This window comes from Nestor notabilis, unplaced genomic scaffold, assembly GCF_000696875.1.
Source record: "Nestor notabilis isolate BGI_N333 unplaced genomic scaffold, ASM69687v1 scaffold16365, whole genome shotgun sequence".
Classification (NCBI taxonomy): domain Eukaryota; kingdom Metazoa; phylum Chordata; class Aves; order Psittaciformes; family Psittacidae; genus Nestor; species Nestor notabilis.
Window position 1 is genome coordinate 775 of NW_009929075.1, and position 17,028 is coordinate 17,802.

Here is a 17,028-nt window from a genome sequence, read left to right on the forward strand (position 1 = left end):
AATTAAGCTGAGTGCTCTGACACCCTCTTGTTGAACACAACCGTCCACCTCGTCGCAATCAATCTAACACATGCTGTGGATAAAATGCCAGGAGCTGGGCCAAGGCAGGGGGAAAAGTACAAATATCCCTGGTTGCTGTGACCAGAAATGCCATAAATCGTGCTAAAATACTATTTGCTGAGCATAATCCTGGCTACAAAACCTCCTGAAGGTTCAGGGCATCAGGAGCATCAACGTTGCCTCTGGCTTTATTAATAACACCAATGCCCCAGGCTTTAATACCTGCACAAGGAAAATAGATCATTAATCTTGTATTGTTGTTGGGGTTTTAATGGAAAAAGAGGGAAATCTGAGGTGTTTTAATTATCAGTTGAAGCCTGACGTGCAAATCAGGCTGCAAATATAGTTGTCATCCCTAATCAGGACCTTGATTAAGAACCCTAAAGCTCCTGAAGATGGAATTAGAAATTCATGTGGTGTCCTTTTTGTACTATGAGTGAGGATGTGTTGGAGAGAGTCAAGTGCATTTTTCAGTATTTTTAGGCTCCTCATGGTTTTGGGTGACAATTTGGTAAACAAAAGACCTCAGTGCAGAAGGAAATACTGGAGAGAGAAGAAATCACAGATGATTCACATAGTAGGGTAAGAAATAAAGCAAGTTTTTGGCTTCCCATTGCAATGAGCTGGGTCTGGGGGATGCTCGGATGAAGCAGTGGAGCAGCCACCTCCCAGAAGGGAAAGTCCACAGTAAATCCTCTCCATTAGTGTCAAGAATTAAAGCTCATGATTGTGGCTCTGACAACCAGAGAGGTTTTATGGGAAGTGAGACCTCACCCAACGCATCTAAATCTCCATGAGCCATAAACCTTGGGTTTGGGCAGCACAGAAACAGGCAGATAGATGTGGCCTCGCTCTTCAGAAGTCTGATTTTGGCACTGCAGGGAGTGTTAGTGAAGAAATCAGCCAGTAGCAATAGTACATGAAATGGATTAAAGGAGCCAGCTCCCTTGGGAGATTTCTGCTGTCTGCAACTCAAAACAAGCTAATAAAAGTGTAGTTTAACCAACAGAGTGAACATCCCATGATTGCATTTACCATAAGCTCCAGTACATCTATTTGGAGTTATCTGCTGACATTACAAAGGTGTCCTGGGGGTTTTCACTGTGGGCTGAGAAGGTGGGGAAGCACCTGTGGATGAGGAGATACCTGGGTGTGATACTCTGGCCATACCTGGTTGGGTCTCAGGGACACACAAGCCCCACTTAAAACCCTTTCCACCAAAATGTGTTACTTGAGGCTGAAGGGAAGATCTTGCATTGGCCATGCAGGTGGAGGGGTAAGCAGGGACCACCCCAGCACATGTCTGAGTTCTTTTGCATTGGGTAGAGATGAACATGATGGTCTCCCCACTGTGAATAAGCTTTTTATCAACCAGTTATAAATTCACTGGGGTTAGGGAGAGAATCCCTTCTGTTCTTGTGTCCTCCTTCTCTAGTTGTGCCTTCACGAATGAAAGCTGGAGAGTGAAGCATTTTGTCTTAGAGGACCTTCAAGACTGACTTGGAGGTTCCAGAAGAGGTCATTTGGAAACTTAATATTGTGGAAGGAACAGAAGAGGCTGAGAGGAGCAAGCCATGACATCCATGAGGGCTGCAGGTGGATACTGGCTCCATCTGGAGCTATGGAGCCAGGCTGAGAGAGCTGGGCTGGTTCATCCTGGAGAAGAGAAGGCTCCTTAAGGGGAGACCTTAGAGCAGCTCCAGTGCCTAAGGCACCTGCATCTGCTTGAGGATGTGAAACTGGATCCTTACCTCTTAACTGCTTTTCTGCCTGGTTTTCCAATGTATTTGTGCCTTCTCCAGGGATGGTGCAGCGGAGCCAAGTGCAGTGTCTCCAGATCCTTTGTGAAGTGTCACTGCTGATACTTGGCACCACTTCTGAGCAGAAAAGCAGTTGGTTAAATAAGAAGTGCAAAGCTTGCAGTCCTCTGCCCTCAGCGGCTTGTAAATGTCTGTGTTTGCTCTTTTGTGATCTCTGAAGTCATCAAAATGCAGTCTGGAAGAATAAAGGCTTCTGCTTTGGTTTATGCTAGAAATGCAGTTCAGCTCCGACCTTCCCTTCCGTGCAAGACCTTCACAAAAGTGAAGCGAGGCTGAACTCTCACTCTTCCATCTTCCATACAAGGAGCTGAGGGAATTACTTGGACGGACTGGAGGTGGCTGAGAAACCCTTCATTATTTAACAGAAGAAGGAAGAAAAGTGATGAATCCAATGGTGTTTCACCAGCAGGACTCCAGGGAAGTGAATCTGGGAAGCAAGGACAACTGAAAGCTGTCAAGACAAATAGTTTCTGGTTTCAATGTAAAGCACATGGGCATGTACACATCCTTTATACCCCTCCAGGCAACAGCAGCTACATTAAGAGCGTTGCAACTCCCCCTTGTGCCGAAGGCTTCCCATTTCATGGTCCCAACCTTGGATGAGATGTCTCCCAGCGATGCTGATGGGTGCTTTGCTGCTGGTCTCCAGGTTTCCCTGCAAGTCTTTCATATGCACAGGGACTAATAAGTCTCCTTAACAATGCCCAGTGTGTAAATAGTGTCTTGAAGTAGTGAGAGATGGGATTTTTGATAGCACTGTCAGTAACGTGGTAGCTACAGAAGCTCTTGGTAGGGTGGCACTGGAGTAATTTCTCTGCCAATTACTAGAGGAACAAGTTGCAGCTTCAAGGCTGGAGTCTGTCTGGAGGTGCACATTTCTTTATGCTGTGTCTTGCAGGAGAGCATAATCCACATCTAAATGAATGTGCACATTTCTCTCTTTCATCTCCGTTTCTCCGAAGTGTGAGATGTTTTTGGTTTGTTGTTCAGGAGCTTTTACTGGTTGTCAAAACCATCTCTCTGAAAGCATCCTAATTTCAGCACATGATTATTTGATAGGCACAGAGTAGAAATACGTGGTGTTATGGAAGCTGCTCTTTGAGCCAAGAAACAAGCCAAAACCCAAACCCATCAGAAGATCGATTCCAAGAGGTGCAAAGCGCCCAACTAGCTCAGGATGTGCTGGAGCTACCCTCTGGCTTTGCTTTCTTTTAGGATGAGCAAGAATCAGTTTTGTAACCCAAAAGGTACCGTTTTCCATCCTGGCAAAGCAGAAGAAACACTTTCGAGGTCCTGAATTGCAGTGTTTGGCTGGGATTTCTCTCATTAGCTGTAGCTCTTGAAACATTCTTGTTGGCCAAAAAATCAAAGTCTTCGGGATGTCTAAAACCTCCTACAAAGTGATGGAAGACTTTGGACAATCCCCTTTTGATTTCTGGAGAGCCCAATACACTTAATCCCTGTGCAATTCCCTTTATTATGAGGGAGAGACGTGACTGAAAGTGCTGGAAAAGGTGGCTGGAATTAAACAAGAAGGAAATGAAGGGAATGTTTTGAAAGAGTTGCTTTGCTAAATGCTAGTGTGGTGTGGAGGTGGTCCTGGCTCGAGTCACTGGAAACATGTTAGAGGGACCTGGATATCCTCTGGAACATCAGAATCTGGAGAGAAAAGTGATTAAAAAGTAAGATCAAATTAAAACCTCAATAACTTAGTGCCAACATGCACAGTTTCAGCATTGCACTTGGGCAACACGGAGCCTGTGGCAACAAAGTGAGGTTTGGGAGTAGCTGCTTGGTCAAGGCAACTGGGTGAGCTCTTCTGCCTCTTACTTGTGATCCTTATATCTTGTATTTCCCCTTTGGCTTCCCCCAGGCTAAGTCTGTTCACCAATTCTCTGTTCACAGGTCCCTGGAGAAGTCATTAACACCCTGTGTGGATACAGGACACTGGATAAAGAGGTTAGATTGGCTTTTTCCTTCATATATATATGAGACTTGCTTCTCCTTTCCCCAACCCATACAGTTACCTGCAGGTGAGCTCTTCCACACCAAGGATGGCTGCTGCTGCAGCTGGGTATAAACTCATTCCTATTGCTTGTCTCTGGCATCTCAGGGTGTTGCTCAGGCTCGCAGAGCACAGGCAAGCTCATGACATGTTTGGATCGTGGCCTTTCTGGATCAGCCCCAAGAAATGCTGGTCCTCAGTTGGGTTTTGAGGCTTGGTGGTAGGAGAGCAGCTGGTTCTGAGGCCTTCAGAGGTAACCATAGGACTGTGTTGCAGCAGAGAGCTGCAGTGTCTCTGTGGATCTGCTCTGTAGCTCCCAGTTCTTTGTCAAGAAAACCCAGGGGAAGGTCCAGTCCAAGTAATCAATTCCCAAACCCTTCTCGTGCCACCCCTTTGGCTTGCGAGAAGGAGCAAACACAAGAAATAACATCTCTCCCCAACCCAGCATCTCAATGATGCTTCTCTCTGCTCTTCTTCCAGCGCCTGGAGCTGCTCAACGTCATCCACGTGCGAGGCTGCATCCACGCTGTTGGGCTCTGGCTCAAAGACAACTTTGAGGCCACTTTGGGCATTGTTTGCTCCCTGCTGCTTCCTCAGGTACGTGGTGGATCCTTTTGAAGTCCTTTTGGCTTCTTTTCCTGTGCTGGAGGAGGAAAAGAATTCATTTTTAGTTATTTCTCCTCTGTTTACATCCGAGATTTGTGTCTTGGGTCGCAAATGTCCCAGCACTTTCTAGAGCATCATTAGCAAAATTCATAGCTTAAGACTTCTAGCTGCCTCATAACACACTCCTGAAATCTAATTATTGACCAAGTAATAACATCTAAAAACAAGACATGCATAGGTTAGCAAATCCTTTCATATTTGTTTTTGCAGCTCTCTTCCAACGGAGCATAAATATTAACCAAAATAAACCATAGTCATAAATCTAGCAGAATTTGTAATGCCTCATAAAACCCCTTTGCCATTAATGATGCCTGAAAATCCAAGCAATTTTCCAGCACAGGTAATTAAGCTCTTCATCATAGAATCACAGAATGGTTTGGGCTGGAAAGGCCCTTAAAGCTCATCCAGTTCCAACCCCTGCCACGGGCAGGGACACCTTCCACTAGAGCAGGTTGCTCCAAGCCCCTGTGTGCAACCTGGCCTTGAACACTGCCAGGGATGGGGCATTCACAATCACAGATGCTTGATGTGGAGAGGAATTTTGGGGCTACCCCTTTGCAACACTGTGAAGGAAGGAGGTGAATATCTTGGCTCTTTCCAGAATTATCTCTGACAAAACTGTGATGATTTAGTGTTAAATTTGATCCTTTTTCTGATTCCTTTTGAGGCTCCCAAGCAAAAGCTTTCTTTCTATCGCATTGGATGTAATATTGGGTTTGCCCTGGAGGTGTTTGGTGATCTTTCCAAATATGGGGGGGTTATCTAAATGGGAACGAAATGAATTTATCTTTTTCTGTGTTTCTGCTTGCTGTGAAAGGTAGAATAGTGCTTGAATAAAGCAGGATCTGTTGGAGAAATACGTGAGCTCATATTGAGCTCATTTTTCAAGGGATGGGCTTTCCTTTTGAACTCTCAGATGGTCCAAGTAGAAAACTGAGGTGGGGGACTATTCCGTGCCCAATCCTTGCTGTGATGCTCCACATTTCTAAAGTGCTTTCTCCAAAGCATGCAAATGAGCAATGGACTTCTGCTGTGCTACCACCAGGAAATGCAACGGGCATAGAAATGGGGTGAGGAAGTGCCGGGATAGAGGCAACCACTTCCATCTGCCTCACAGGATGTCAAGAGCCCATTACAGGAGCTGCCTGTTGTGTTACCCATTAACCTGCCAACGTGATGCTTTTAATTGGCAAGGATGGGGAGAAGAACTAGAGAGGGCAATGAGCCTTGATGAATATCAAGTGCTTTTGAGCAAGTGTTGTGATTTTTCTGTCGTGCCGTTAAATGCTCTTCAGATGAAGAACCTTGTTCTTCCCATCTGCTCACCATTTCTGGGGTTTAAATATAAATCGGATTTGATTCTGTCAAGTTTTGGAGGGAATTAAGTTATAAATGGCCATCTGTGTTGCCAGGAGCTGTCAGCCCAGAAACAGCTTCATCCCCAGCAGCTGCCAGCAGAAAACTGGGGGGAGAATATTGTCCTTGAATTGGTGATCCAAGGGGAAAGGGGTTGGCACTGTTGGTGTGGAGAGGTCCAACTCTGGCTTTTGCCCAGTTTTCCCCAGTGCAGCTCTTCCTTAGGATCAAACTTCAGCCTCTGTGACGCCAAGCAACTCAAGGGCTCAAACACTGGGGCTTTGAGCTTGGCTGATGTTCATCATCCCGGCACCTGAGCTTTGTGCTTGGATTTGGGATAAACAACCAGTTCTTCTTGTGCAGAAAGAAGGACCCAAGGTGTGTGTGCTTCTGTCTAACTGGGCTTGGGGAAAGCTGTGAATCTGCTGGGCCCTGTTGGGTGTTGAACTGCTTGAATGGGTGAGGAGGCAGGTAGACCAGCACGCAGCAGCCCGGCTCTGTCCCAGCTGGTGCAAGGCAGAGGGAGTTTGTAGTTGTATGATTGCTCTTAAATCATTCATGTCTCTGCCTTTTTTAAGCAAGCCATCAAGCCATGGATGAAGCATTTGAGGAGTGGGGAGTGTTCATTTGTCTTCACACAGAGCAAAGCATGAATGCACCAACTTGATGATTACTCTGCCTCTGCAGAATAATTCCCTTTTTCCTCCTTTCTGTGTTTCATTCTCTGGTATCAATCCCATCTCCTCACTGCTCTTCCCAGCCAAACTGTGATGCATTTTATATCGCTCTCAACAAGACAATTTAGTTGCTGGCACTCAGTGGCAAATCCTTGCTGTGGCCTCGTATTCGTTGTGTTTAACTATGAAGCAAGCCCAAATCTTGCAGCAAAGCACAGAAATCTGTTTTCTACTGGCTGCGTCCCTACGTTACCTGCCTCTAACCAGATTATCCAAGGAGTTTCCAGTGTGTATAAACCCCATTTGTTGTTAAATTGCCAACTAACCTCATGCTTTGCTCTTTCCCCTTTGCCATGCCCAGGTGCTCCTTCAGCAGCTTTTATACTGACCTCAAGAAAAGCATCTCCAACTTTTCCATTCCTGTGTCTTTGCAGGGCATGTTTTCTAATGATATTTCATCCTCCTTTGCAAAGTGAAAATGTAGCCACTGTAATAAGGTAGAAAGAAGAGCACAAAAAGCTCTTCAACGCCTATTTCTCCCTCCTAAAGAAGCAGAAAGTGGCACAAAGGCGATTAAAAAGAACAAATCTCTGCGAGGTCACTGCTGAGGGTTAATATCTATGGACTCTGCGGTGCAGCCACCAAGCTTGGGAGGGAATTAAGTTATAAATGGCCAAGAGCTGTCAGCCAAGTGCAGTAAACTGTTGCTGTCTCTGTTTCACTTTGGTATTTCATCAATCTCCAAAGCTCTACGGTGAGAGCAGTTACAGAGTAATAGGGCAACAGTGTAGAGGTACATGTTCCCTCCTAAGAGTATAAATCCAGAAGATGAACTCTTCTACTCCTTAGACTTGCAATGTGCATTTTGCAGCTTGGACTCTTAATCTCCTGGGCACAGTAATGTTAAACATTTCCTTGTGCAGAGCGCTTTGTATTGCCAAAGTTCCCTTTGTCTGTGCAAGATTCAGCTGTATGTTGTTTGCTTTCTAATCTCTTCGTTGCTCTGGGGGCTGGATGGTGGTATATTCTCTAGTGGCTGATGTGTGCTTAATGTAGTAGAAAAGGGGAATAAAAGGGCTTTTTCCCTCTGCAGTCCATGACCTCTGTGCACGCCTGGTCTATAAATATCAATTTATGGAAGGAAACGTTGATAATAAAAGAAATGGTTGCTTTTTACTTGATTAGCTCTGGGGAAGCTTGATGTGCATCAACTCTTCTGTTTAGCAGGATCCAGTTTTACAGCCACTCAAGTAGGCAAGGAGCTCTGGAGCCAGGAAGGTGTGTTCGGATGGGAAGCAGGGCAGGAATTCTCAAGTAGTGTCATCTGCAGGGTGGTTTTCTCCATACATGTCAACACAGGGAACCCTGACTTTGGGTGTCACCAAAATATACATAGCATTACCCATGCAAATTGCAATTATATATATAGTGCAATTGCTATTGCAATATAATTGCATTATATCTATATATATCTATATGTATCTTGTCATAGAGCTGCTGCGAAGGCTGGAGCAGCTCTGCTCTGGAGCCAGGCTGAGAGAGCTGGGCTGGGGCAGCTGGAGAAGAGAAGGCTCCTGAAGGGGACACCTTAGAGCAGCTCCAGGGCCTAAAGGGGCTCCAGGAGACCTGGAGAGGGGCTTTGGACAAGGGATGGAGGGACAGGACAAGGGGAATGGCTTGAACCTGCCAGAGGGGAGATTGAGACGAGCGCTGAGGCAGAAGCTCTTCCCTGTGAGGGTGCTGAGGCACTGGCACAGGGTGCCCAGAGAAGCTGTGGCTGCCCCATCCCTGGCAGTGCTCAAGGCCAGGTTGGACACAGGGGCTTGGAGCAACCTGCTCTAGTGGAAGGTGTCCCTGCCCGGGGCAGGAGGTTGGAGCTGGAGGAGCTTTAAGGTCCCTTCCAACTCAAACCAGGCTGGGATTGTATGATGCTCTTGTCACTTCCCAGTGGGGCCGCACGGAGTTATTGATTTCCTTGATATGCAAAGGTCTTTGGATTTATTTTACATGTGCAACTGCTCTTGCATGTGCAAAGAACAGCTACTCAGTGTTCTTGTACCCCCTTAAGCAACCCCTCTGCCTTGAAATGCCTCAGAAGGCGGTAGATTAGAGCCATTCCAACACAGGGCTGGCTTCTCTACTTCACTGAATGCCAGCCAGGAAGAACAGGCAATATTCTAACTTGAAATGAGCTACAAGCAGCAAGTCCCAAGCAGCTGCTCTCCCTCCCCTGGCTTGGTGGTGATCACCATCACGGGAAGGAGGGGGAAATGGGGGAGAAAAGCAGCTTTTTAATTTTTTAGCCTCATATTTGATACATTATCTTAACATTCTGCTCCACAATAACACCTCCCCTCATGTTGCAGTGCAATAAAATCAGCACTCGTGTTAGAAATCTCTTTACTTCTGGAAAACACGGTGTCCTTGGTGCCGGAGATATTGAACGCATCTATATTCCTGACAGCTTTTTCCGTTTTCATTAAGTGAAAGAGGGTATTTAGAGGCGAGCTGGGATGGATGTTTGCTCATAACTCAGAGGAGGGTGCAGGCTGTGGGATGCAGGATGCTGATTGAGGACTGGGGCTAATTTGATTCCATTCAAGAAATCCCCATACCTCGGATGTGGCGTTGCCATTGGGAGGAGCAGGAGGGATGATGTGTCCAAAGCTGCTTTTGCAGGATGGGATTCATTTGCATTCAATTTATTGTCAACACAAATCTTTTCGGAATCACTGTTTCATTTAGGGAAGGGGAAAAAATGACATGTTTTGCCTTCAAACTTGGCATTGCAAAGGGGTTTTCTTGCTTGGTCCTGGATCAGCGGTGGGGTTTTAATCTCCTGAGTGATGACATGTTCATAGAAGTAAATAATGCTAAAGCTTGACATACATTTAATTAGCATTTAAAAACTTCATAAATCCTTAAAGCCTCCGCTGTTGAATATGGATTAGCACAATCTTATAACCCAGATCCATGTGGGAGCTGTTGCTCCGGGCTCTTCCTGCTGTTCATGGAGAGGTGGAGCCATCTCCAAGCCTTGGCCTCCTCCATCCCTAACTGGAGGTTTCTGCATCTTCTGGGGACCAAAGAGGGGATGGATATGGGGTAGGAGAGCAGGATCCTGACTGGAATTTCCATGGCAGAGTCTCTGGCTTTGTTGGTTTTGGTTCTCCACCAAAAGCAAGCTCCATCCCAGGTGAGCTGAGGTCGCATAGCCCCATTTTGGTCCTTTCCATGGTGTCAGGGAGTGAATGCATCTTGCACAGTTTGAGCCAGGGATGGATACTGTCTCCATACACAGGCTGAAGTGATTTCACAGACTGTTCAGGAAGGAGCTGCCTGCTGAGAGGGATATATAATATTCCAGGCTGCAGTGAATATTTTGAAGGCAGCAGGGAGCTAAACAGATACAGCCACAAAAGTTACTGGGGCTGTGAGATAACCTGATTTCAGGCCATTTGGATAACAAAAGGAGATGCTAAGATGATTCCAGACTTCAGTTTTTCATTCAGCGTTTGCAGTTGCCATTCCCAGCACCCTAACGGCAGGAATCCAGCACTTCTGTAATTCCCGCTGTCGGGAAAGCCCTGCGAGCAGTAACCACACAGCAGGCTCCAGCACCTTGTGTGTTCTTTTGGTGTCTAATCCTGTTATCAGGAATTAGGTGGAATGTCAAATAAGCAGGATGCTCTTTCAGGAGTTGTGGATGTAATTAGGAAAGTGGGAATGGGGCAAGCTCCAACTTAGGACTTAAAGTAAGGACTCACCTTTAAGAGCATCCTAAAGGAGGTCATATTCTGCTTCTTGTGACTTGCTGATCCTGGGGATTCATCTCCAGGTGAATTTGGGAAGGAAAAATAAGTATTGAGCTGTTTTTGGGTGGCTTCTGTGCAAGGTGCTCGTGTGGATGACAGGATGTTGGAGCACTGTGTGCAGGGCTGGTGTCCGCAGCATAAGAAGGACATGGAGCTGCGGGGGTAAGTCCAGAGGAGGCCACGAGGATGCTCAGAGGCTGGAGCACCTCCCGTATGGAGACAGGCTGAGAAGGTTGTGGCTGTTCAGCCTGGAGAAGAGAAGCTGCTGGAGACCTCATAGCAGCTTCCAGTGTCTGAAAGGGGCTACAAGGATGCTGGAGAGGGACCTTCATCAGGGAGTGGAGTGACAGGACAAGGGGGCATGGGGTCAAACTGAAATGGGGGAAGTTCTGATTAGATCTAAAGCAGAAGCTCTTCCCTGTGAGGGTGGTGGGACACTGGCACAGGGTGCCCAGAGAAGCTGTGGCTGCCCCATCCCTGGCAGTGTTCAAGGCCAGGTTGGACACAGGGGCTTGGAGCAACCTGCTCCAGTGGAAGGTGTCCCTGCCCAGGGCGGGGGTTGGAGCTGGAGGAGCTTTAAGGTCCCTTCCAGCCCAAACCAGGCTGGGATGCTGTGATTGCCCGTGTGCTTTTCAGCTGGGGGACACTTGGGTGATTTGCTTTTTCCCACTGGAGTTTTTGCCTCCGTTTTCTGCAGCCTCCTCTAGGCAAACACTTTTCTCTTTCCACTATGGGAACAAAACAGTCTCTAATTCAGATGCATAACAACCCTTTGCTCTTATTCCCATTTATCTTTCTCTTAATGTTCCCACTTTCCAGACTATTTAATGGATTGATTAGGATCCACAGAAATGACTAATAATATTTTTCAGCTCCAAAACCAATGTGCTACAGTAGTTACAGGAGACTCCAGCTGATGGATGGTACAGATGTGACTGGATTATTTATTGGCTCTTTGCTTTGTTATGAGGAAAAACATGTTGACTACTGCTGAGGAAAAGCTCTGAGGCTCAAGATGGTCTTGCCCTTCTCCATCCCATCTTTTGCATTGAAAGGAGCTATAAAACTGCACTGTTTAACTGGGCTTATAGGGGAATAAACCTTATTTTTATGGCTCAGCAGTCAAGGTGGGAGAAGGATTAGTACCAAAGATGCAGTTGGCACTGGAAGTGCTCTGATTGCCACCGTGCTCCTCATCAGTACCTGGACTGCAAATAGCTCTTCAACATGGTTTATCCTCTAACTGTAGCCACCACAGTGTAGCACCGTGAAGGAACCTGCTGCTGATGAAAGTGTTTTTTCCTCCCCTTCTCCTGAGGATTTGAAGTGTGTTTTTTAATTCCCTTCCAACCTGCAGGGAAATGGGAAATAAACTGCAGCAATATCTCAAGTTTAGCAAGAGCCTGGACCTCTGCCTCTCGCTTCGCGATGCTTGTGGTGACGTCCAACTAATCCACATCCCTCTGGCAGGACTGATGAGGGAAGCTGTGAGATGGATGTGACCAATAACAAGTTTAACAATGAGCCTGTTGCTTTGGCAGAGGATTTAACTGGGTCCTGTCCTCTCTTGTCTGGTGGCCAGTTTGGGAAGCTTGAATGACACCATCCCTTGTAGAAGACCTTCAGAAAGGGTTTGCTTGACCATAGTGCTTTTAACACTCATCTTTTGCAGGTGATCGGCCTCGTGATGGCTTGGCTGTATTGGCAAAAGCTCAACGAGATCTACTCCAAGCTGGACACCGTTGACTTCAAGATCCTGGAGATGCGGGATTTCAGCTTCGGGGCCGTGGATCTGAGCGGTGCAGGATGGTGCTGGTGTTTGCCCAAGGAAGGGGGCTACATTCCCATCAATGCTGAGGAGGAGGAAGAGGAGGAGGAGGAAAGCACCATCTGCCAAAGCAAAGTGTGAGAAGGTGGAGAACTTGGAGCACAGCTCTTAGGAAGGTGGTGGATGTTGAACATGGACATCATCATATTTATCTTCTCAGGTGCAAGAGATACTAACACTGGAAGGTTATCAAAACTGTAACGCACTGTGCAGGCACGTGAGCTCCCCAGGGTCCTTTTGCTACCTTCACCTTTTGAAGCATTTCTATATCTTCTTATTGGGTTTTTAGGGTTTTTTTTGCACAATAAATGTCATTTGTGTTGCGTTTTGCAAAGTCACTTCCACTCACTGCACGCTGGCCCAGCCACGGGGAGGGAAGTGGCACCATCGTCATTGCATTTTGGGCTGTCTTTGGAGGTATATTTAACCCCATCTCCTGAAAAATAGTGGCTTTATAGTAGATTCCCAGGTGTGTCCAGACCTCACAAAGACATAGCTAAAGGAAAACATGGAGCAGTTGCCTTTCCAAAGGGCTTTTCCAGGAATCACATCCCCAGTGAGGCACAACTTGCACCTCCTGGAGCAAGATGGATGTTTGGGTAAGGCTGCACTGGGGGAAAACACCCATTTCTGGAGGTTTCCAGCTCTTCCCCGTGAGCTCTGGCTTAAGTTTTATCCCCAGGCAAAGAAAAGGAGAGCCCAGAAGATGGATTTACTGTGGGAATACGCTGTGCTCGAATGGTAGTGACTCCCCTCTGCTGGAGACCAACATCTAATGAGCAGGTAAGGAATTGCCTTTAATAGTACTGCTTTTTTAGCACAACTTGGTGATCGAGGTGGCAATTCCCTCCCGCATCCCTGGGGATGTAGGAATTAAATAGGGATGAGTCCTCTCTCTGGATGCTGGAGAGGGACTCTTCATCAGGGACTGTAGGGACAGGACAAGGGGGAATGGGTCAAACTTGAACAGGGGAAATTTAGGTTGGATATAAAGAAGCTCTTCCCTGGGAGGGTGCTGAGGCGCTGGCACAGGGTGCCCAGAGAAGCTGTGGCTGCCCCATCCCTGGCAGTGTTCAAGGCCAGGTTGGACACAGGGGCTTGGAGCAACCTGCTCTAGTGGAAGGTGTCCCAGGGGTTGGAACTGGATGAGCTTTAAGGTCCCTTCCAACCCAAATGAGGCTGGGATGCTGTAAATAGCTGCAGTGCGCTGCATCCCAGCCTGGATGGGTGAGTTGAGCTGCAGCGGGACACAGGCTTGGAGAGGGAGCCCTTAAACAGCTGAAGTGCAAAATGATGAGCGTGGTTTTATCAAGAAGAAACAAGCCTGTTTCCCAAGAGCTGAGTGTCTGCAGCGCCGCGGGCAGAGGAAACGCTGGATTTATTAGTGGAGCTTTGTTAAGGCTGTTTTAGGAGCCGGAGGCTGGCTTTATTTGGATGCCCGAGCAGGGAAAGGTGGCTGCGTGTGCCGGGCTCTGTCTCCCTCTTCTGACTCGTTCCAGGCTTTACTCTTTAACTTATTAGCAGCAATCACCAGCACCCGCCAGAATAAAACACTTTCTGAACCTTTTCCCCCCACCAAATCCCATTGAAAACAGAACTGGGAACCCCAGGAGCTGAGCAGAGGGGTCAGGGTTCTTTTATAAAGCAATATGGCCAAAATTGGGGGATTTTATTAAGGTTATTTGCAAGTGGAGAAGGTAAAACCTGCAGCCCACGGAAATGAGCTAAACATGGTTATTAAAGGACTAACAGGGCTGCTGCCTTTACCCAGCCACCTCCTGGGACTTTGCTTTCCTTCCTTTTCCCCCCTCTCTCCAGGAGGTGTTTAGTAAAACCTTCTTAGTACGAGCTGATAAACTCAACCTGCTCTTTGTGTTTGTATGTATTTGGGGAAGGGAAGTTAACTTCTATATTTGCTCTTTATTTACAGGACAAACAGCCACCAACAGCCTTAAACCCTTTGTCCTGGCTGCTGCTGGACCCAGCACAGGTGACGTTGCACGAGCTGGATGCAAGGAGGTTTTCATGTCTGGATGAACACTGGTTTTCAGCAGGCAGTAAGCAATGGGAAATAGGGAGAAGTCAGGAATTGGAACAGGCTGCCCAGGGCAGAGCTGGAGTCACCATCCCTGGAAGTGTTCCCGAACCATGTAGATGAGGCCCTCAGTGCCAGGGGTTAGTGGTGGCCTTGGCACTGCTGGGAATGGTTGGACTTAATGATCTTAAAGGTCTTTTCCAACCTAAGTGATTCTATGATTCCATGATTTAGGCACCTGGCTCCGCTGTTCCTGCAGACAATTGGTCTGCTAATGCCTGGAAATGGGAAAGATTAAGCAAGAGCACGAAATCATAAGCACACTTTGGAAAAGCTCTTTTCCCACTTAGAAACACGCCTCACTGCTCTAAATAAAGGGGATACCAGTAGCATTCCTTACTTCATCCTACATTTTGCACTTCAAATCACCTCTTGTTCCAGACTTGCTACATGTGGAAGAACAAATGTAATAAAACAGGAGCTGGGAAGAAAATGAGAGCAGGGATAAAGCATCAAACAGGTTTTGCTTTGCTTCTGCTGAGACTCTGGATTGTGCTGTCGAATAATCCCCCAGAGGTGAGAGAAAAGCCCCGATATTGGAAGACCTCAAAGCACAAAGTCTGATTTCTAAGTTCTCCTTCCATTAACAATGAGGCCAGTCCTGATGAAGTGCTGGGTGCTGCTTTGATGCAGGTTTATTGATTCCCCCATTAAAAGGCTACGCAGGGGCGAGCAAGCCGGGCGTTAAATAGAAGCGGACAGCTCGGGAAGCCCAGTGGGCGTGCTCGTGGGACCAGGAGCTGCCTTTCCATGAAATCCAATTTTAGGATGTTTAACGATGTTAAAAACGAACTGTGGAAATTGCAAAATAATTCAGTGTGTAACCCTCATCCAAAAAAGAATCCGAATTGTATTTGATGGGCTGGGTCAGCCTGGGGGAAGAGAAGGTTCCTGAAGGGGACACCTTAAAGCAGCTCCAGTGCCTAAAGGGGCTCCAGGAAACCTGGAGAGGGGCTTGGGACAAGGGATGGAGGGACAGGACAAGGGGAATGGCTTGAACCTGCCAGAGGGGAGACTGAGATGAGCCCTGAGGCAGAAGCTCTTCCCTGTGAGGGTGCTGAGGCGCTGGCACAGGGTGCCCAGAGAAGCTGTGGCTGCCCCATCCCTGGCAGTGTTCAAAGCCACGTTGGACACAGGGGCTTGGAGCAACCTGCTCTAGTGGAAGGTGTCCCTGCCCGTGGCAGGGGTTGGAACAGGATGAGCTTTAAGGTCCCTTCCAACCTAAACCATTCTTGGAGTTTATGGTCATGGGGCTGATCCTATCCTCCCCAGGGGCTTTAGGAGCTTTCTCACTGCTGGTGATGGTTCTCCATAACTCCCTGAAGAATTTCCTTCTGTTTCTTAAGACCAGATGGCCATGATATTGCACAGAGAAAACAAAGCAAAGCAGTTTCCCTCCCAAATCCCAGCAATTCAGGCAAAACTGATCTCAAAAAATCCCAAACCTAAATGCCCAGAAGATACACACCCTGCAAGCTGGGGATGGGCACCTTGAATTTTCCTACCTCCCAGTGGTCTGATAACCACCACTGCGCAAGACCAAGTCTCCCTGCCTTGGATGTTCCATCCTCTCCAGAAGTTTATTTGCATCCTGTGATGCTTTTCTGCTCCCAAAGTCAATTGGTGCCGCCCCAAATCCATTTTAACCTGGGAGCTACAGAGAGTTTGGCAGTGGGTGTCGATACGATGGTGGCAAGAGCAGCTTTCTCTCGAGGCAATCTGGGCTCCCGCACCCACCAGTGCCTGTGACTTCACTCCACGGCTCCATCTGCTGATTTCTGAGCGGTTTTGGAGGGCTCAAGGTGAGTTTATTCATGGTAAAGCTTGTTTATTAATGCTAAGACTTGTTTATTAATGCTAAGACTTGTTTATTAATGCTGAGACTTGTTTATTAATGCTGAAACTTGGTTTTGTGGAACTGAGAGCTGGTGGAAGTAGCGGGATTTCATTGGCAAAGGTACCAGTGCTCTTCTTTTCCTCCCCTTATTTCTACTGTGCTTAGAGTTGTGCTTTTTCCAGTGCTTCTTGTCTGCACCATACTTGTGTTTTTATGCAGTATCTGGGGGGAAAAAAAGCTTTACATGTAAAAGATTAGAGGGAAAAACTCCCAGGCTACATGATCTCCATCAATCAGCCAGAATCAATCAGGACCTTTTATTTATCAGTGGCTCTAGCAAAGCCTGGGTTTACCAGATGGGATGGTTTTGCTGCCCAGTGGAGCTGTGGTAGAGCTTTTGCTGGCCAAGCTGCATTGAAAAGGAAGTTGTGTTTATTCCCAATATATCCCCATCCATCTGGGGACCCCGACCTAGTGCTGAAGCTGGTGGAGAAGCCTCATGGGGAGGTTTCTGATACTCCATCTGTTAGAAGAAGAACTACTTCTGCCTGCAGCTGGGTGGGTATTGTGCTGTTCCTTCCACCAGCACCAGCTTCATAAACCCCTCTGAATTAGCCTGATAATGTTATTCCCAGGAAGCCAGGGCTTGCTGCTGATATTATCCCTTAATATGCCCATGTCCGGGGCAGGATTTGTCCATCTAGAAGTGACTGCCCCTAAACCAGATTGGTACCTGCACCTGTGCAAAAAGTGTTGGGTTCCTGTGGTCAAACAAAGTGAAGTGAATCCCAAATCCATTAAATCAGTCTTCAAATAGCAACTGGGATAAGGCTGGAGCCTTTATCAGGCTAAAGATGGTCTTTGCCTTA

The 17,028-nt window shown here is 47.2% G+C and overlaps 1 protein-coding gene across 1 annotated transcript; it reads left to right on the forward strand.

Moving 5' to 3' along the window:
- Window positions 1-3,785: 3,785 nt before the first annotated feature.
- On the forward strand, window positions 3,786-12,308 carry TSPAN15 (tetraspanin 15; the record flags this gene model as incomplete). The annotated part of the gene is made up of 3 exons (XM_010014823.1): window positions 3,786-3,839; window positions 4,366-4,482; window positions 12,072-12,308. Coding segments are annotated over 3 exons (408 nt in total), but the record flags the coding sequence as incomplete, so codon positions are not given.
- Between the last annotated feature and the right edge of the window lie 4,720 nt (window positions 12,309-17,028).